The sequence below is a fragment of the Oncorhynchus kisutch genome, linkage group LG28 (assembly GCF_002021735.2).
Source record: "Oncorhynchus kisutch isolate 150728-3 linkage group LG28, Okis_V2, whole genome shotgun sequence".
Classification (NCBI taxonomy): domain Eukaryota; kingdom Metazoa; phylum Chordata; class Actinopteri; order Salmoniformes; family Salmonidae; genus Oncorhynchus; species Oncorhynchus kisutch.
Genome location: NC_034201.2, coordinates 50,378,396 through 50,401,065, shown reverse-complemented (window position 1 = coordinate 50,401,065; position 22,670 = coordinate 50,378,396). Strand labels below are relative to the sequence as shown.

General features: G+C 45.2%; 1 protein-coding gene across 1 annotated transcript in view; it reads left to right on the top strand.

The window, feature by feature from the left end:
• Positions 1-22,670, top strand: part of LOC109883925 (cell adhesion molecule 2) — a 505,186-nt gene that overhangs the window by 395,659 nt on the left and 86,857 nt on the right. The window contains exon 5 of the mRNA XM_031807555.1: positions 14,831-14,968. Within this exon, the coding sequence (XP_031663415.1) occupies positions 14,831-14,968 (138 nt within the window). The remainder of the gene's footprint in view (positions 1-14,830; positions 14,969-22,670) is intronic.

The following is a 22,670-nucleotide window of genomic DNA, read 5'->3' as shown; positions in this document are numbered from 1 at the left end:
GGAATTGTGATATAGTGAATTATAGGGGAAATAGTCTGTCTGTAAACATTTGTTGGACAAATTACTTGTGTCATGCACAAAGTAGACTTGCCAAAACTATAGTTTGTTAATAACAAGAAATGTATAGAGTGGTTGAAAAACGAGTTTACATCAGTAATACTCAGTCAACCCACACTTCCCCTTACATCAGTAATACTCAGTCAACCCACACTTCCCCTTACAGCAGTAATACTCAGTCAACCCACACTTCCCCTTACATCAGTAATACTCAGTCAACCCACACTTCCCCTTACATCAGTAATACTCAGTCAACCCACACTTCCCCTTACAGCAGTAATACTCAGCCAACCCACACTTCCCCTTACAGCAGTAATACTCAGTCAACCCACACTTCCCCTTACATCAGTAATACTCAGCCAACCAACACTTCCCCTTACATCAGTAATACTCAGCCAACCCACACTTCCCCTTACATCAGTAATACTCAGTCAACCCACACTTCCCCTTACATCAGCAATACTCAGTCAACCCACACTTCCCCTTACATCAGTAATACTCAGTCAACCCACACTTCCCCTTACATCAGTAATACTCAGTCAACCCACACTTCCCCTTACATCAGTAATACTCAGTCAACCCACACTTCCCCTTACATCAGTAATACTCAGCCAACCCACACTTCCCCTTACATCAGTAATACTCAGTCAACCCACACTTCCCCTTACATCAGTAATACTCAGTCAACCCACACTTCCCCTTACAGCAGTAATACTCAGTCAACCCACACTTCCCCTTACAGCAGTAATACTCAGTCAACCCACACTTCCCCTTACATCAGCAATACTCCTACTCAGTCTAGTCAACTGTTGATTCTATTCAGCTCAAGGTCCACTTCATAGATGTTATGTTACCAGACTAAATTGACAGCTGTACAAAAAAACACATCTTTCAGAAAACACATTTTACCTTTCATGAATTACAGTCGGTGAATGTTTCTGGAGCTTATCCATTGTGTTTTGATTAAACACGTTGATGTGAAGAACGGTGACGTCAGATCAGATGTACAACATCTCTCTGATTCAGAGAGATGCAGAAGATGTTGGGCTACTGACTACGTACCCCCTGATGTCCAGTATTACCATCAGCTACAGAGAAGCATCACATTTCCCCTGAGTAATGATTTACACACACACCTCATGTCTCAACAACACACACCTCATGTCTCAACAACACACACCTCATGTCTCAACAACACACACCTCATGTCTCAACAGCACACACCTCATGTCTCAACAGCACACACCTCATGTCTCAACAGCACACACCTCATGTCTCGACGACAGCAGTCAACTAGCTAGCCACAGCAGTCAACTAGCTAGCCACAGCAGTCAACTAGCTAGCCACAGCAGTCAGATAGCTAACCACAGAAGTCAACTAGCTAGCCACAGCAGTCAATTATCTAGCCACAGCAGTCAGATAGCTAGCCACAGCAGTCAGATAGCTAGCCACAGCAGTCAACTAACTAGCCAAAGCAGTCAACTAGCTAGCCACAGCAGTCAACTATCTAGCCACAGCAGTCAACTAGCTAGCCACAGCAGTCAACTAGCCAGCCACAGCAGTCAATTATCTAGCCACAGCAGTCCGCTAGCCAGCCACAGCAGTCAACTAGCTAGCCACAGCAGTCAACTAGCTAGCCACAACCGTCAGATCGCTAGCCACAGCAGTCAACTAGCTAGCCACAACCGTCAGATCGCTAGCCACAGCAGTCAGATCGCTAGTTAGCTGTTTAGCCTTTTAACACATACATTCATTTGTTTGTAAACAAATAACCCAGCCAGTTAGCTACAATGTGATCAGAGTAGCCAAGTCAAACCAACCAAATAAATCAGATTTGACCGTTCAGACACCCAAGTGTGAAGGTGGTTTGAAATATATGTATCTATTAGCTTTTTTTGGCAGGAAAAAGAACAGATTCAAATCAGATATGCAAAAAAAATGGATTTGAGTCACTTCAAACTGCCAATGTAAGGCTTAAAGTACCCTCTCAAGAGGAACCAGAAACACAAGGCCAGAAACAATCAATACTATCGACCAGCAGACCTGTCAATCAATCAGCTTCAGACTGACCTTGGAACACACACACACCGCACGGACGCGCACGCAAACACACACATAAGCACATCGCTTGGACACACATTCACAGGACATTATAGATGCGATAATAAATTAGAGTTTGAACCATCAATGCTAAATGTTAAACTGAGTTTCCCCCCCCCCCCTCGTAATTTCTCTATAAATATGCCAAATTTTGGAACAAGGGAATGAGAAATATATTCCCTCAATGTCAAGAGCTGTTCGGTAGTGTCCTTCTATGAACGATGGAAACAGCTTTTTCTCAAGACATTTAAGAAATTCCACAAAGTTGCTAACACTGGCACGAATGGCAGAGAAAGATACATTACCTAATTTTATTGTATTTGTCACAAGCGCCCAATACAACAATGCAATGCTTACTTACAAGCCCTTAACCAACAATTTAAGTAAAAAAGTAAAAATTGAAAATAACAAATAACTAAAGAGCAACAGTAAAATAACAAGCGAGGCTATATACAGGGTATTACGGTACAGAGTCAATGTGGAGGCTATATACAGGGTATTACGGTACAGAGTCAATGTGGAGGCTATATACAGGGTATTACGGTACAGAGTCAATGTGGAGGCTATATACAGGGGGGTACGGTACAGAGTCAATGTGGAGGCTATATACAGGGGGTTACGGTACAGAGTCAATGTGGAGGCTATATACAGGGTATTACGGTACAGAGTCAATGTGGAGGCTATATACAGGGTATTACGGTACAGAGTGAATGTGGAGGCTATATACAGGGTATTACGGTACAGAGTAAATGTGGAGGCTATATACAGGGTATTACAGTACAGAGTGAATGTGGAGGCTATTTACAGGGTATTACGGTACAGAGTCAATGTGGAGGCTATATACAGGGTATTAAGGTACAGAGTGAATGTGGAGGCTATATACAGGGTATTACGGTACAGAGTCAATGTGGAGGCTATATACAGGGGGTAGCGGTACAGAGTGAATGTGGAGGCTATATACAGGGTGTTACAGTACAGAGTCAATGTGGAGGCTATATACAGGGGGTACCGGTACAGAGTCAATGTGGAGGCTATATACAGGGGGTAGCGGTACAGAGTCAATGTGGAGGCTATATACAAGGGACACCGGTACAGAGTCAATGTGGAGGCTATATACAGGGTGTTACGGTACAGAGTCAATGTGGAGGCTATATACAGGGGGTACCGGTACAGAATCAATGTGGAGGCTATATACAAGGGGCACCGGTACAGAGTCAATGTGGAGGCTATATACAGGATATTACGGTACAGAGTCAGTGTGGAGACTATATACAGGGTATTACGGCAGTTATGCAACCCGTCAGGATGCTCTCGATGGTGCAGCTGTCAAAAGTTGAGGATCTAAGGACCCATGCCAAATATTTTTTGTCTCCTGAGGGGGAATAGGTTTTGTCGTTCCCTCTTCACGACTGTCTTGGTGTGTTTGGACCATGATAGTTTGTTGGTGATGTGGACACCAAGGAACTTGAAGCTCTCAACCTGCTCCACTACAGACCCGTCGATGAGAATGGGGGCGTGCTCGGTCCTCCTTTTCCTGTAGTCCACAATCATCTCCTTAGTCTTGATCATGTTGAGGAAGAGGTTGTTGTCCTGGCACCACACGGTCAGGTCTCTGACCTCCTCCCTATAGGCTGTCTCATCTCTTGTTTTTTAATCGTTGTTGGTGATCAGGCCTACCACTGTTGTGTCGTCGATTAAGGCCCTTTTAAGATGTTGATTTAATTAACTTAAAAAATGATCTGCTATTTTTTACATTTAAAAAGCTAATTAATTACAAGACGGACAGAATTAGTATAACAGATCGTAGTCTCATTTAAAGTCTCATTTAAAGTGAGAATGCAGCGGCTCTTGATTGGAAATCTGTACTGTGTTCTGAGCTGTGACGTTTCCAAACTCTCATCTTGTACAAACTCTGTTACGGTTTTCTAGGTGTGAAGGATAGTCAGACCAAAATGCAGCGTGTAGATTGCGATCCATGTTTAATGAACAACGTAAAACATGAATAAACACAAACACTACAAAACAAAGAACGTAACGAAAACTGAAACGGCCTATACTAGTGTAAATTAACAAAGAGATAGGAACAACGACACTAAGGACAATCACCCACGACAAACTCAAAGAATATGGCTGCCTAAATATGGTTCCCAATCAGAGACAACGATAAACACCTGCCTCTGATTGAGAACCACTCCAGACAGCCATAGACTTTGCTAGATAACCCCACTAGCTACAATCCCAATACATACACACCAAAACCCCAAGACAAAACACACCACAATACAAAAACCCCATGCCACACCCTGGCCTGACCCAATACATGAAGATAAACACAAAATACCAGGGCGTGACAGAACCCCCCCCCCCCCCCCCCCTAAGGTGCGGACTCCCGAACGCACCTCAAAACAATAGGGAGGGTCCGGGTGGGCGTCTGTCCATGGTGGCGGCTCCGGCGCGGGACGTGGACCCCACTCAGTCAATGTCTTAGTCCCCTCTCCTCGCGTCCCTGGATAGTCCACCCTCGCCGCCACCATGGCCTAGTAGTCCTCACCCAGAACCCCACTGGACTGAGGAGCAGATCGGGACTGAAGGACAGCTCGGGACTGAGGCAGCTCGGGACTGAGGGGAAGCTCGGGAGTGAGAGAAAGCTCGGGAGTGAGAGAAAGCTCGGGAGTGAGAGAAAGCTCGGGAGTGAGAGAAAGCTCGGGAGTGAGAGAAAGCTCGGGAGTGAGAGGAAGCTCGGGAGTGAGAGGAAGCTCAGGCAGGTAGGTAGATCTACCAGATCCTGGCTGGCTGGTGGTTTCAGCAGATCCTGGCTGACTGGCAGATCCTGGCTGACTGGCAGATCATGGCTGACTGGCAGATCTGGCGGATCCTGGCAGATCTGGCGGATCCTGGCCGACTGGCGGATCCTGGCCGACTGGCGGATCCTGGCCGACTGGCGGATCCTGGCCGACTGGCGGATCCTGGCCGACTGGCGGATCCTGGCTGACTGGCGGATCTGGAAGAGTCTGGTTGACTGGCAGATCTGGAAGAGTCTGGCAGATCTGGAAGAGTCTGGCTGACTGGCGGATCTGGAAGAGTCTGGCCGACTGGCGGATCCTGGCCGACTGGCGGATCCTGGCCGACTGGCGGATCCTGGCTGACTGGCGGATCTGGAAGAGTCTGGCTGACTGGCGGATCTGGAAGAGTCTGGCTGACTGGCGGATCTGGAAGAGTCTGGCTGACTGGCGGATCTGGAAGAGTCTGGCTGCCTGGCAGATCTGGAAGAGTCTGGCTGATGGCAGATCTGGAAGAGTCTGGCTGACTGGTGGATCCTGGCAGACTGAAAGATCTGGCTGCTCCATGCTGACTGGCGGCTCTGGCTGCTCCACGCTGACTGGCGGCTCTGGCTGCTCCATGTAGGCTGACAGCTCTGGCGGTTCCGTGCAGACTGGCAGCTCCTTGCAGACTGGCAGCTCCTTGCAGACTGGCAGCTCCTTGCAGACTGGCAGCTCGGACTGCTTCATGCAGACTGACAGCTCTGGCTGCTCCATGCAGACTGGCAGCTCTGGCTGCTCCATGCAGACTGACATCTCTGGCTGCTCAATGCAGACTGACTGCTCTGGCTGCTCCATGCAGACTGACAGCTCTGGCTGCTCCATGCAGACTGACATCTCTGGCTGTTCCATGCAGACTGACAGCTCTGGCTGCTCCATGCAGACTGACATCTCTGGCTGTTCCATGCAGACTGACAGCTCTGGCTGCTCCATGCAGGCTGGCAGCTCTGGCTGCGCTGAACAGGCGGGAGACTCCAGCAGCGCTGTAGAGGAGAAAGGCTCTGGCAGCGCTGAACAGACGGGAGACTCCGGCAGCGCAGGAGAGGAGAAAGGCTCCGGCAGCGCTGGAGAGGCGAGGCGCACTGTAGGCCTGATGCGTGGTGCTGGTACTGGTGGTACTGAACCGAGAACACGCACAGGAAGCCTGGTGCGGGGAGCTGCCACCGGAGGGCTGGGGTGTGGAGGTGGCACAGGATGGGCTAGACCGTGAAGGCGTACTGGAGATCTTGAGAGCAGTGCTGGCACAGGACGTGCAAGGCTAGGGATGTGCACAGGAGGCCTGGTGCGTGAGGCTGGCACCAACTTCACCAGCCGACTAACACGCACCTCAGGACGAGTATGGAGCGCTAACCCAGGTGCCATCAAATCCCGACACGTTCCGTCAGGCGAATTCCATGCAAAAAGCACCAACACAGCAACTCCCTCATTTCTCTCTCCTCCAATTTCCCCATTAACTCCTTCACAGTCTCTGCTTCGCTCACCTCCAACACCGGCTCTGGTTCTGGTCTCCTCCTTGGCTCCTCACGATAAACAGGGAGAGTTGGCTCAGGTCTGACTCCTGACTCTGCCACACTCTCCCTGAGCCCCCCCCCCCCCCCCCCCCCCCCCCAAGACATTTTTGGGGCTGACTCTCAGGCTTCCTTCCGAGTCGCCGTGCTGCCTCCTCATACCGGCGCCTCTCCGCTTTCCCCGCCTCCAGTATTCTCCAGGCTGACCCCAGGGTCCTTCTCCGTTTAGGATTTCCTTCCGCTGTTGCCTGTTAACATGCCACTTGGTCCCGTTGTGGTGGGTGATTCTGTGATGGTTTTCTAGGTGTGAAGGATAGTCGGACCAAAATGCAGCGTGTAGATTGCGATCCATGTTTAATGAACAACGTAAAACACGAATAAACACAAACACTACAAAACAAAGAACGTAACGAAAACCGAAACAGCCTATACTTGTGTAAATTAACAAAGAGATAGGAACAACGACACTAAGGACAATCACCCACGACAAACTCAAAGAATATGGCTGCCTAAACATGGTTCCCAATCAGAGACAACGATAAACACCTGCCTCTGATTGAGAACCACTCCAGACAGCCATAGACTTTGCTAGATAACCCCACTAGCTACAATCCCAATACATACACACCAAAACCCCAAGACAAAACACACCACAATACAAAAACCCCATGCCACACCCTGGCCTGACCCAATACATGAAGATAAACACAAAATACTTAGACCAGGGCGTGACAAACTCCAGCAGCTTGCTAGCTAACACCAGTCAGATGAGCGTTAGCTAGCTAACACCAGTCAGATGAGCGTTAGCTAGCTAACACCAGTCAGATGAGCATCAGCTAGCTAACACCACTCAGATGAGCCTTAGCTAGCTAACACCAGTCAGATGAGCGTTAGCTAGCTAACACCACTCAGATGAGCATTAGCTAGCTAACACCACTCAGATGAGCATTAGCTAGCTAACACCTCTCAGATGAGCATTAGCTAGCTAACACCACTCAGATCAGCGTTAGCTAGCTAACACCTCTCAGATGAGCATTAGCTAGCTAACACCACTCAGATCAGCGTTAGCTCGCTAACAACAGGCAAAGAAAGCAAGATATATTTTTAACACAGATGACTGTGGAACTAGCTACGCCACAGTGGAACCACAGTGGAACTAGCCACGCCACAGTGGAACTAGCCACGCCACAGTGGGACCACAGTGGAACTAGGCACGCCACAGTGGAACCACAGTGGAACTAGCCACGCCACAGTGGAACTAGCCACAGCACAGTGGAACTAGCCACTCCACAGTGGAACTAGCCACCCCACAGTGGAACTAGCCACTCGATAGTGGAGATAGCTTGGTAAGACAACACAAACACTGCCAGCTACCTACATCTCCTCGACCAAGATCAGCCACCACACAACAACAGACTGTTGCTGAGAGAACAAATTGCCTTGCTAAGAAACAACACGCTGTGCAATGCAGTGCTCACTAGATCAATGCAGCTAGGAGTCTGTTGAGGGAACATGGCTCATAACAATGGAACAGAGTATTGGATACCATTCCATTTATTTCTCTACATCCAATACCACAAGAATGCCTTCCCCCAATTAAGGTGCCACCAACTTCCTGTGCAATACACCCCAAAACAATTTCTGAACATAGTTGAAGTGGAACTGACAGCGTTTTGGCAACTGGCAGATCTGGCCGTATAAATATCTGTTCATATACTCCCCCAGGAAGAATATGATGCCTTTTTTTTTTTTTTACATTTTCTGACAAGCAGGCACTTAGGTATGGTCATTTTCACATTTTCATACTTTGATAGGGTGTTTGGGGATAACGTAGAGAAAGATATTTGTGAAAATTCTATAACAATATAGAGTGGAAAAGTGGCCATGCGTTTGGACAATTACTAGACACTGCAATAAATTAAACCCTGTGTGTCAATCTTATCCAGGACCAGACTAGTATTCTGACAGCAGCCCAAATGTTTATGTCACTTCCATATGTTAATGAGGAAACCTTCAAAATAAAAGCCCACATTGCAATGTGTCTCATTCAAAAGATATGGAACTTTAATCATCAATGGGCTTTTCTTTTTGTGACAAGAGTAATTTATAAATCCAAATATGGAACAATAATAAAAATATGTTATACCAAAGAAAATATAATGTTGACATTATTGGTATATTGAGAATATTGGGCTGTAGAGAAAACTTGTCTACCTGTCTACCTGTCTACCTGTCTACCTGTCTACCTGTCTACCTGTCTCAGCTAAAATGGGAAACACTGAGTAGGTTCTCTAATGGAATGGGGCTGTGTCGCACATACCCAGCAGCACTTCGGTCTTCACCCATAGCGCCCAGTGCAACATACTGTAATATACTGAACAAACATATAAACCCAACATGTAAAGTGTTGGTCCCATGTTTCATGAGCTGAAATAAAAGATTCCAGAAATGTTCCATAGGCACAAAAAGCTTATTTCTGACAAATCTGTTTACATCCCTGTTAGTGAGCATTTCTCCTTCGCCAAGATAATCCATCCACCTGACAGGTGTGGCATATCAAGAAGCTGATTAAACTGCATGATCATTACACAGGTGCACCTTGTGCTGAGGTCAATAAATGGCCACTAAAATGTGTAGTTTTGTCACACAACACAACACAGATGTCTCAAGTTTTGAAGGAGCGTGCAATTGGCATGCTGACTGCAGGAATGTCCACCAGAGCTGTTGTCAGAGAATTGATTGTTCTTTTCTCTATCATAAGCCACATCCCAATGTCGTTTTAGAGAATTTGGCAGTACGTCCTACCAGCCTCACAACCCCAGACCACATGTAACTACGCCACCCCATCCGGATTCTTCACCTGCAGGATCGTCTGAGACCAGCCACCTGGACAGTTGATGGAACTGAGGAGTATTTCTGGTTGAAATGAAGCCCTTTTGTGTGGAAAAAACTCACTCTGAATATTCAATTGGTAGTAACAGTCTTCACTGCAGCTTCCCATACAGGACTCGGGAGAGACGAAGGTCGAGAGTCATGCGTTCTCCAAAACAAGACCCTGCCAAGCCGCACTGCTTCTTGACATACTGCTCGCTTAACCCAGAAGCCAGCCACATCAATGTGTTGGAGGAAAAACCATACAACTGGCGACCATGTCAGCGTGCATCCCCCCAGAACGCCACAGGAGTCGCTAGATGGGACAAGGAAATGGCCCAGCGATGTCTGGGTTACGGGAGGCCAGCCAAAACCCCTCCCCTAACCCGAACGACGCTGGTCCATTTGTGCGCCACCTCACGGGTCTCTCGGTCACGGCCGGTTGCGACCCGGGTCTGTAGTGACACCCCAAGCAGCCACTCGGGAGCCCACTCCCTTATAACTTTAACTGAATATAGTAATAAGACTTTGATTAACACTGGTGGTTCATTTGGTTTCTTCTCCAAACACAGATAGAACACATGGAAATACATTTCCATAGGCATTAATTATGCAAACATTTATTTTATTTTTTGTGACGGCATCAGTGAAATTCAAACCTATAATCTTCTATTCTCTATCCATAGAATGAGTCCACTGAGTCCAGAGTGCTGTCTGCTGATAGAATGATGGATAACAGTAGCTCCACATCAGTCTGTCTGCTGATAGAATGATGGAGAACAGTAGCTCCACATCAGTCTGTCTGCTGATAGAATGATGGAGAACAGTAGCTCCACATCAGAGTGCTGTCTGCTGATAGAATGATGGAGAACAGTAGCTCCACGTCAGAGTGCTGTCTGCTGATAGAATGATGGAGAACAGTAGCTCCACATCAGTCTGTCTGCTGATAGAATGATGGCGAACAGTAGCTCCACATCAGAGTGCTGTCTGCTGATAGAATGATGGAGAACAGTAGCTCAACATCAGTCTGTCTGCTGATAGAATGATGGAGAACAGTAGCTCCACATCAGAGTGCTGTCTGCTGATAGAATGATGGAGAACAGTAGCTCAACATCAGAAAGCTGTCTGCTGATAGAATGATGGGGAACAGTAGCTCCACGTCAGAGTGCTGTCTGCTGATAGAATGATGGAGAACAGTAGCTCCACATCAGTCAGAGTGCTGTCTGCTGATAGAATGATGGAGAACAGTAGCTCCACATCAGAGTGCTGTCTGCTGATAGAATGATGGAGAACAGTAGCTCCACATCAGAGTGCTGTCTGCTGATAGAATGATGGAGAACAGTAGCTCCACATCAGAGTGCTGTCTGCTGATAGAATGATGGAGAACAGTAGCTCCACATCAGAGAGCTGTCTGCTGATAGAATGATGGAGAACAGTAGCTCCACATCAGTCAGAGTGCTGTCTGCTGATAGAATGATGGAGAACAGTAGCTCCACATCAGAGAGCTGTCTGCTGATAGAATGATGGAGAACAGTAGCTCCACATCAGAGTGCTGTCTGCTGATAGAATGATGGAGAACAGTAGCTCCACATCAGAGTGCTGTCTACTGATAGAATGATGGAGAACAGTAGCTCCACATCAGAGTGCTGTCTGCTGATAGAATGATGGAGAACAGTAGCTCCACGTCAGAGTGCTGTCTACTGATAGAATGATGGAGAACAGTAGCTCCACGTCAGAGTGCTGTCTGCTGATAGAATGATGGAGAACAGTAGCTCCACGTCAGAGTGCTGTCTACTGATAGAATGATGGAGAACAGTAGCTCAACATCAGAGTGCTGTCTACTGATAGAATGATGGAGAACAGTAGCTCCACGTCAGAGTGCTGTCTACTGATAGAATGCCTATTGGTGAATTCTCATCAGAATAGAGAAGTGCAACTGAAGCCCTAAATGTGTCTGATGCAGAGCAGAAATTTAAATCAGAAAATCTGCGTTCATTAAAAAGCAGCAAAAATATCTATTATGCTTTGTTGTGTGAAAAACAGAACATTCTGCATTAACACAACCCTTAAGTTTAGCTTTCTAAATAAGTGGCTGAATGAATATGCTGCCGGGGAATCACATTGTCTTTCTGCCTTTTGGATGAGTTATGTGTACTGCTGTTGCTGCTGTCTTTCTGCCCTCTGGATGAGTTATGTGTACTGCTGTTGCTGCTGTCTTTCTGCCCTCTGGATGAGTTATGTGTACTGCTGTTGCTGCTGTCTTTCTGCCCTCTGGATGAGTTATGTGTACTGCTGTTGCTGCTGTCTTCCTGCCCTCTGGATGAGTTATGTGTACAGCTGTTGCTGCTGTCTTTCTGCCCTCTGGATGAGTTATGTGTACTGCTGTTGCTGCTGTCTTTCTGCCTTTTGGATGAGTTATGTGTACAGCTGTTGCTGCTGTCTTTCTGCCCTCTGGATGAGTTATGTGTACTGCTGTTGCTGCTGTCTTTCTGCCCTCTGGATGAGTTATGTGTACTGCTGTTGCTGCTGTCTTTCTGCCCTCTGGATGAGTTATGTGTACAGCTGTTGCTGCTGTCTTTCTGCCCTCTGGATGAGTTATGTGTACAGCTGTTGCTGCTGTCTTTCTGCCCTCTGGATGAGTTATGTGTACTGCTGTTGCTGCTGTCTTTCTGCCCTCTGGATGAGTTATGTGTACTGCTGTTGCTGCTGTCTTTCTGCCCTTTGGATGAGTTATGTGTACAGCTGTTGCTGCTGTCTTTCTGCCCTCTGGATGAGTTATGTGTACTGCTGTTGCTGCTGTCTTTCTGCCCTCTGGATGAGTTATGTGTACTGCTGTTGCTGCTGTCTTTCTGCCCTCTGGATGAGTTATGTGTACTGCTGTTGCTGCTGTCTTTCTGCCCTCTGGATGAGTTATGTGTACTGCTGTTGCTGCTGTCTTTCTGCCCTTTGGATGAGTTATGTGTACTGCTGTTGCTGCTGTCTTTCTGCCCTCTGGATGAGTTATGTGTACTGCTGTTGCTGCTGTCTTTCTGCCCTCTGGATGAGTTATGTGTACTGCTGTTGCTGCTGTCTTTCTGCCCTCTGGATGAGTTATTTGTACAGCTGTTGCTGCTATCTTGATTTCCTTGCATTTTTTCTCCTTTCTGTGCTCAGACTGTCTGTTCCACCACCCTCTTCTCTGAGCAGAGCAGGCAGGCCCATTTCCCTAACGACTCCAGACTCCACACAGATACAGGGTGTTGACATGCTGTTCCAGAGCCAGTACTATTCTTCCTTCAGACTCCAGACTCCACACAGACACAGGGTGTTGACATGCTGCTCCAGAGACAGTACTGTTCCTACTTCCGACTTCAGACTCCAGAGCCAGAGCTGTTCTTCCTTCAGACTCCACACAGACACAGGGTGTTGACATGCTGCTCCAGAGACAGTACTGTTCCTACTTCAGACTCCAGACTCCACACAGACACAGGGTGTTGACATGCTGCTCCAGACCCAATACTGTTCTTCCTTCAGACTCCACACAGACACAGGGTGTTGACATGCTGCTCCAGTGACAGTACGGTTCTTCCTTCAGACTCCAGACTCCATACAGACACAGGGTGTTGACATGCTGCTCCAGTGACAGTACGGTTCTTCCTTCAGACTCCAGACTCCACACAGACACAGGGTGTTGACATGCTGCTCCAGACCCAGTACTATTCTTCCTCCAGACTCCACACAGACACAGGGTGTTAACATGCTGCTCCAGACCCAATACTGTTCTTCCTTCAGACATGCATGCGTCAAAACTTTGTTCATTTGCACAATATCTAATAACCCTGCGGTATCGGACACAGACAGACTAGAAGTAATTTTGGACGGACATTTGTCATTGATCAATACATTTACATTTCTCTAGCAGTAGTCAAGCTGCTGATGCTGAAAAGCCTTGTTAGTGCAAAGGTCAAATTAGCTTTTGAATTTCCTGTCTTTTATAGGCTTCAGACAAAAGCCCATATTTCACTTAAAACGTAGTTTTTTGGTATTAAATAATGAACAAACTTCTACAGAAGCCTCAGACACAAACCCTTGAGGGATGTTTGGGTTGCATAGTCATAATTACTCAGTCAAAGTTTAGCCGTCGATATATGAGTGTTAATCTTTCTCTTCTACCCTTTAAAGCTCTATCCATCCTCTTCCTCTTCCTGTCTGTTCAGAAGACGGATCACAAACACACACACCCTTTACACTGTCCGCCCTCGTCTGTTCAGATGATGGATCGCACAGACACACACCCTTCACACTGTCTACCCTGGACTTTTCAGATGATGGTTCCAGGTTAATCTCAGTGTTTTTCCTGTCCTCCTCCCCGACACACTCTGAGCTGAGCTACATCATATTCATGCACAACTAGGCCAGGTTTATGGTAAAACCTCTGCCATACAGAGGCTCCCGCTCGGCCCAATCAAAACCGTTTTCTGTCGAGTCCCTGCCCGTCTTCTGAAAACATCTTCTGAAAACATCTTCTGAAAATATCTTCTGAACACATCTTCTGAAAATATCTTCTGAACACATCTGAAGAAAGCATCTGAAGAAAGCATCTGAAACTTGTTCAAAGAGTATCAACCCCCCACCTGTACTGACTATGACTGGTCCACCTAGCTATCTGAAGATGAATGTACTGACTATGACTGGTCCACCTAGCTATCTGAAGATGAATGTACTGACTATGACTGGTCCACCTAGCTATCTGAAGATGAATGTACTGACTATGACTGGTCCACCTAGCTATCTGAAGATGAATGTCCTGACTATGACTGGTCCACCTAGCTATCTGAAGATGAATGTACTGACTATGACTGGTCCACCTAGCTATCTGAAGATGAATGTACTGACTATGACTGGTCCACCTAGCTATCTGAAGATGAATGTACTGACTATGACTGGTCCACCTAGCTATCTGAAGATGAATGTACTGACTATGACTGGTCCACCTAGCTATCTGAAGATGAATGTCCTGACTATGACTGGTCCACCTAGCTATCTGCAGATGAATGTACTGACTATGACTGGTCCACCTAGCTATCTGCAGATGAATGTACTGACTATGACTGGTCCACCTAGCTATCTGCAGATGAATGTACTGACTATGACTGGTCCACCTAGCTATCTGGAGATGAATGAATGTACTGACTATGACTGTGATAAGTGGTTGTCCCACCTAGCTATCTGTAGGTGGATGTATAGACTATGACAGGTCCACCTAGCTATCTGAAGAGGAATGTACTGACTATGATTGGTCCACCTAGCTATCTGAAGATGAATGTACTTACTATGACTGGTCCAGCTAGCTATCTGAAGATGAATGTACTGACTATGACTGTGATATGTGGTTGTCCCACCCAGCTATCTGAAGATGAATGCACTAATGCACAGACTTCAACCCTGTGTGTTGTATCACGTTTTAACCTGTGTAATTCCCCCCCGGTCCTGTAGGAGTGCCAGAGAAGCCAGAGATAGACGGTTTGACCAAGCCTGCCCTGGAGGGAGATGAGATCACTCTGACCTGTATGACCCACGGCTCCAAACCTGCTGCCAACCTCCGCTGGTTCAGGAACGAGAAGGAGATCAAAGGTCAGGACACAGACATCTACTACTGTTACTACCCTTCATAGGTCAGTAGGTCAGAGGTTAGAGGTCAGGGGTTAGAGTATTTAAGACCCCACGGCTCCAAGCCACCTGCTGCCGACCTCCGCTGGTTCAGGAACGATACAGAGATCAAAAGTCAGGACACTGTTCTAATATTCTTCTTCATCCTCTTCCTCCACCTTCTCTTCATCTACTTCCTCCTCCTCCTTGTCTTCCTCCTTCTCATCCTTCTTCTCCTCATCTTCTTCATCCTCTTCCTCCTCATCCTCCTACTTCTATTCAACTCTTGTCTTTGCTGTAGGCTACGTGATTATGATGGCTCAGACATAGTTGGAGCATCTGCAAGAGAAACTTGAAATCTAGGGTTGATGCTGTGATTCCCGCAGGTCCACGTATCTTTTCGCCTTGACTGTCTGTATCTGGTTATGCAATTGTTTCAAAGCTGGTCTGTGAGGTGGATTAATTGATAGATTCACAAGAATAGCAGAGCAAAATCTTGCATTTGTTAGTCTGTTTGAATTGCTACCTCACATCTTTCTGCTTCCCTCAACTTCTCTCCATCTCCAAGTGGTTATTCTTGGGTTAATTGAGGGAGAGAGGGAGAATGGTTAACTTCTTGGTGACTGGGGGGCAGTATTGAGTAGCTTGGATGAGTAAGGTGCCCAGAGTAAACGGCCTGCTCCTCAGTCCCAGATGCTAATATATGCATGTTATTAGTATATTTGGATATGAAACACTCTGAAGTTTCTAAAACTGTTTGAATGATGTCTGTGAGTATAACATAACTCATATGGCAGGCGAAAACCTGAGAAGAAAATACAACTAGGAAATGGGAAATCTGAGGTTGGTCGTTTTTCAACTCAGCCCCTATTGAAGATACAGTGGGATATTGGTCATGTTGCACTTCCTAAGGCTTCCACTAGATGTCAACCGTGTTTTGAACGTTGTTTGAAGCTTCTACTGTGAAGGGGGGCCGAATGAGAGGGGAATGACTGGGGGGCAGTATTGAGTAGCTTGGATGAGTAAGGTGCCCAGAGTAAACGGCCTGCTCCTCAGTCCCAGATGCTAATATATGCATATTATTAGTATATTTGGATATGAAACACTCTGAAGTTTCTAAAACTGTTTGAATGATGTCTGTGAGTATAACATAACTCATATGGCAGGCGAAAACCTGAGAAGAAAATACAACTAGGAAATGGGAAATCTGAGGTTGGTCGTTTTTCAACTCATCCATTGAAGATACAGTGGGATATTGGTCATGTTGCACTTCCTAAGGCTTCCACTAGATGTCAACCGTGTTTTGAACGTTGTTTGAAGCTTCTACTGTGAAGGGGGGCCGAATGAGAGGGGAATGAGTCAGGTGTCTGGCAGAGAGCCACGGGCTTGTGGCGCGCGGTGATGTGAGAGCGACCTCGTGTTCCATTGTTTTTCTACAGACAAAGGAATTCTCCGGTTGGAACATTATTGAAGATTTATGATAAAAACATCCTAAAGATTGATTCTATACATCGTTTGACATGTTTCTACGGACTGCAACGGAACTTTTCGTCCAACCTTTCCGCTGGACTTGCCCGCGCCTCGTGAGTTTCGAATTTATTAAACGCGCTAACAAAAGGAGGTGTTTGGACATAAATGATGAACTTTATCGAACAAAACATACATAAGATGAGTGTCATCTTATGAAGATCATCAAAGGTCAAAAGGACAAATTAATCATATATGTATATTAAAGAAGTAAAATGTTTATTATTATTATTATTATTATTTTCATATTTCTAGCAAGCAATAATTACATCAAGCTTGTGACTATACAAGCGTGTCCATGGAACAGTGTGACCAAAAAAGGTGTTAGTCCGGACACCGGTAGCAACCACCATTATCTTCATCATCATCACCTGCATCATCATCATCATCACCATCAGCATCATCACCACCACCATGTTCTGCTTATAATATTATAATACATACTCCTAAACAGAGGAAAGATTTCTAACCACTAGGCTACCTTCCGCCCTACACTCTAACCACTAGGCTACCTGGGGGGAGGATAGGTAACCTATTGGTTAGAGTGTAGAGGGGATAGGTACACTAGTGGTTAGAGTGTTGAGGGGATATGTAACCTAGAGTGTAGAGGGGATAGGTAGCCTAGTGGTTAGAGTGTAGAGTGAATAGGTAGCCTAGTGGTTAGAGTGTGGAGGCGGCAGATAGCCTTGTGGTTAGAGTGTAGGGGCGGCAGGGTAGACTAGTGGTTAGAGTGTAGGGGGGCAGGTAACCTAGTGGTTAGAGTGTAGGGGGGCAGGTAGCCTAGTGGTTAGAGTGTAGGGGGGGCAGATAGCCTAGTGGTTAGAGTGTAGGGGGGGGGCAGGTAGCCTAGTGGTTAGAGTGCAGGGAGGATAGGTAGCCTAGTGGTTAGAGTGTAGGGGCGGCAGGTTAGACTAGTGGTTAGAGTGTAGGGAGGATAGGTAGCCTAGTGGTTAGAGTGTGACGGGGCGGCGGGTAACCTAGTGGTTAGAGTGTGGAGGGGATAAGTAGCCTAGTGTAGGGGGGCAGGTAGCCTAGTGGTTAGAGTGTGGAGGGGGCAGGTAGCCTAGTGGTTAGAGTGTAGGGGCGGCAGGTAGCCTAGTGGTTAGAGTGTAGGGGCGGCAGGTAGCCTAGTGGTTAGAGTGTAGGAGGGGGCAGGTAGCCTAGTGGTTAGAGTGTAGGGGCGGCAGGTAGCCTAGTGGTTAGAGTGTAGGGGCGACAAATCTGTTGTTCTGCCCCTGAACAGGCAGTTAACCCACTGTTCCTAGGCCGTCATTGAAAATAAGAATTTGTTCTTAACTGACTTGCCGAGTTAAATAAAGATAAATTAAAATAAATAAATAAAATAAAAAATGTTTAAAATATGTTGTGCCCAATATAAATGAATGGTGACTAATATATTCTTTCACTTTTATATTAAATATGAATAGAGTATGTTTCTAAACACTTCTACATGAATATGGATGATACCATGATTACACATAATCCTGAATAAATTGTGAATAATGATGAGTGAGAAAGTTAGAGACATAAATATCATAAATATCATAATCTCCCCTGTTATTGTAATTGTATAACTGCTTTACTGAACAAAAATATAAACACAACATGTAAAATGGTTGTCCCATGTTTCTGAAATAAAATATCCCAGAAAGCACAAAAAGCTTAATTCTCTTAAATACAATGCACAAATGTATTTACATCCCGGTTGGTGATCAACTCTCGAGATAATCCACCTGACAGGTGTAAGAAAGAAGCTGATTAAAAAGCATGATCATTGCTGAGAGAAAATAATTTTTTTAAATGGATTATAAAAAACTTTAACATGAACTTTACAGATACTATTTGGAATTTTAGTCTGCCTCGTTGTGACCACTCTAGCCTGTGGATTACTAAACAAAACGCGATGGTATTTTAGATATAAAAATAATCTTTATGGAACAAAAGCAACATTTGTTGTGTAACTGGGAGCCTCGAGAGTGCAAACATCTGAAGATCATCAAAGGTAAGCGATTCATTTTATTGCTTTTCTGACTTTCGTGACCAATCTACTTTGCTGCTAGCTGTTTGTAATGTTTTGTCTGCTGAGAGAGATGTTCTTCTTACGCTTTACGCTGTAAAGCCTCTTTTTTTATTTTATCTGACACACCAGGTGGATTAACAACAAGCTGTTTTGCTATATTTGTAATTTCATGAAAATTAAATATTTTTAGTAATTTAATTTGAATTTGACACTCTGCAATTCAGCGGATGTTGACAAAAATGATCCCGCTAACGGGACGGGTCAAGAAGAACAATCCTCCAAACGAGCTTCAATGCGACACCATTCTGTATACTTCTGGCCCTTCTTTGGACACTGTGTTAACAACCCCCAGGACGAGCTTCAATGCGACACCATTCTGTATACTTCTGGCCCTTCTTTGGACACTGTGTTAACAACCCCCAGGACGAGCTTCAATGCCATACAACTCTACTTACGTGACCTCCAACTGTTCTTAAATGAAAGTAAAACTAAGTGTCTTCAACCGATCGCTGCCCGCACCTGCCCGTCTAGCATCACTACTCTGGACGGCTCTGACTTAGAATATGTGGACAACTACAAATACCTAGGTGTCTGGTTAGTCTGTAAACTCACATTAAGCTTCTTCAATCCAAAATTAAATCTAGAATCGGCTTCCTATTTTGCAACAAAGCATCCTTCACAAATGCTGTCAAACATACTGTCAAACATACCTTTCGTAAAACTGACCAATCCTTGTCTTTGTCATTTACAAAATAGCCTCCAACACTCTACTCAGCAAATTGGATGCAGTCTATCACAGTGCCATCCGTTTTGTCACCAAATCCCCATATACTACCCATCACTGCAACCTGTCTGCTCTCGTTGGTTGGCCCTCGCTTGATATTCGTTGCCAAACCCACTGGCTCCAGGTCATCTATAAAGCGTTGCTAGGTAAAGCCCCGCCTTATCTCAGCTCACTGGTCACCATAGCAGCACCAACCCGTAGAACGTGCTCCAGCAGATACATTTCACTGGTCACCCCCAAGGAAGGAATTACAAAAATCACTGAAGCTGGAGACTCATATCTCCCTCACTAACTTTATAGCATCAGCTGTCATAGCAGCTCACAGATCATTGCACCTGTACATAGCTCACCTGTAAATAGCCCATCCAACTACCTCACCCACATGTTCTTTTTTTGCTCTTTCGTACCCCAGTGTCTCTGCTTGCATCTTCTGCACATCGATCACTTCAGTGTTTATTTGCTCAATTGTAATTACTTCGCCACTGCAGCCTATTTATTGCCTTACCTCCCTAATCTTACTACATTTGCACACACTATAAATATACTTTTCTATTGTATTATTGACTGTATGTTTGTTTATTCCATGTGTAACTCTGTGTTGTTTGTGTCTCACTGCTTTGCTTTATCTTGGTCAGGTCACAGTTGTAAATGAGAACTTGTTCTCAACTTAAATAAAGTAAAAAAGAAAAATACATTTGTGATCCGAATTCAGGATCCGAGAAACACATTCTATATATGGAATATCCTTTCATATATGGAATACCCTTTCCTTGCTCTTTTCAGTTAATTTTTTACCTTATTTTTATTTTTCGGCACTAGCCTAGCATTAGCTAAAGAAAATATTTTTTCTACAAGAGCCCATCAGTTCCTGATCAGATAACACCTCTTCTCTGTCGAGAGCTGACAGTTTAGAGGTGTGATCAATTTCAGCTTGAACAGTTTGAAACAGATGTAATTGTTCTTCTGTTGGTCGTTTGATAAAGGGATTGTTGCTGCTTAGACCAGGATTTACTAAAGTTCTTTCAGGAACTCTCCCTCCCCCGTCTCTCTCTCTCCCTCTCTCTCTCTCTCTCTCTCTCTCTCTCTCTCTCTCTCCTCCTCCTCCCTCACTCTCTCTCTCTCTCTCTCTCTCTCTCTCTCTCTCTCTCTCTCTCTCTCTCTCTCTCTCTCTCTCTCTCTCCCTCTCCCTTCTCTCTCTCTCCCTCTCTCCCATCTCTCTCTCTCTCTCTCCCCTCTCTCTCTCTCTCTCTCTCTCTCTCCTCTCTCTCTCTCTCTCTCTCTCTCTCTCTCTCTCTCTCTCTCTCTCTCTCTCCCTCCCGCTCTCCCTCTCCCTCTCTCTCTCTCTCTCTCTCTCTCTCTCTCTCTCTCTCTCTCTCTCTCTCTCCCTCTCTCCCTCTCTCTCTCTCTCTCTCTCTCTCTCTCTCTCTCTCTCTCTCTCTCTCCCTCTCCCTCTCCCGTCTCTCTCTCTCCCTCCCCTCTCTCTCCCTCTCCCTCTCCCGTCTCTCTCTCCCTCTCTCTCCTCTCTCTCTCTCTCTCTCTCTCTCTCTCTCTCTCTCTCTCTCTCTCTCTCTCTCTCTCTCTCTCTCTCTCTCTCTCTCTCTCTCTCTCTCTCTCTCTCCCTCCCTCTCTCCCTCTCTCTCTCTCTGCTGAACCTTAATGCACATGTGCATTGTATCGTGCCCTCAATGATCGTGCTCTCAATGATCGTATCCTCAATGATCGTATCCTCAATGATCGTGTCCTCAATGATCGTGTCCTCAATGATCGTGCTCTCAATGATCGTGTCCTCAATGATCGTGTCCTCAATGATCGTGCTCTCAATGATCGTGTCCTCAATGATCGTGTCCTCAATGCTCGTGCCCTCAATGCTCGTGCCCTCAATGATCGTGCTCTCAATGATCGTATCCTCAATGATCGTATCCTCAATGATCGTGCTCTCAATGATCGTATCCTCAATGATCGTATCCTCAATGATCGTGTCCTCAATGATCGTGCTCTCAATGATCGTGTCCTCAATGATCGTGCTCTCAATGATCGTGTCCTCAATGATCGTGTCCTCAATGATCGTGCTCTCAATGATCGTGTCCTCAATGATCGTGTCCTCAATGATCGTGCTCTCAATGATCGTGTCCTCAATGATCGTGTCCTCAATGCTCGTGCCCTCAATGCTCGTGCCCTCAATGATCGTGCTCTCAATGATCGTATCCTCAATGATCGTATCCTCAATGATCGTGCTCTCAATGATCGTATCCTCAATGATCGTATCCTCAATGATCGTGTCCTCAATGATCGTGTCCTCAATGATCGTGTCCTCAATGATCGTATCCTCAATGATCGTGTCCTCAGTGATCGTGTCCTCAATGATCGTGCTCTCAATGATCGTATCCTCAATGATTGTGTCCTCAATGATCGTGTCCTCAATGCTCGTGTCCTCAATGATCGTGTCCTCAATGATCGTGTCCTCAATGATCGTGTCCTCAATGATCGTGTCCTCAATGATCGTGTCCTCAATGTCTGGGTACCTGGATTGACATAACAAAACTCTTTCAACAAGCATATTGTTGATTTAAAATGTGTTTATTTAACAGGAATATGTCATAGGTCATTCATTAAGAGTTCATTAAAAAGTTAAGAATTGCAATATTTTATGGAAATAGGTTTTGCCTTTCATAAAATAGCAGAAAACAAATCATTCAGTCGTCATTCATACCAGTTATAGATGATGGTGATATTGTCTATTTGAATGGGTGGGGAGTTAATAGTTACAGATTCATGTTACAGATTTACAGATTTACAGAATTACAGATTTACAGATTTATAGATTTACAGAATCACAGATTTACAGATTTACATGTTACAGATTTACAGATTTACAGAATTACAGATTTACAGGTTTACAGATTTACAGATTTACAGAATTACAGATTTACAGAATTACAGAATTACAGATTTACAGATTTACAGATTTACAGATCTACAGAAATACAGATTTACAGATTTACATGTTACAGATTTACAGATTTACAGAATTACAGATTTACAGGTTTACAGATTTACAGATTTACAGAATTACAGATTTACAGATTTACATGTTACAGATTTACAGATTTACAGAAATTCAGATTTACAGATTTACAGATTTATAGATTTACAGATTTACATGTTACAGATTTACAGATTTACAGAATTACAGAATTACAGATTTACAGATTTACAGATTTACAGATTACAGATTTACAGATTTACAGATTACAGATTACAGATTTACAGATTACAGATTACAGATTTACAGATTACATATTTGCAGATTACAGATTTACAGATTACAGATTTACAGATTTACAGATTTACAGATT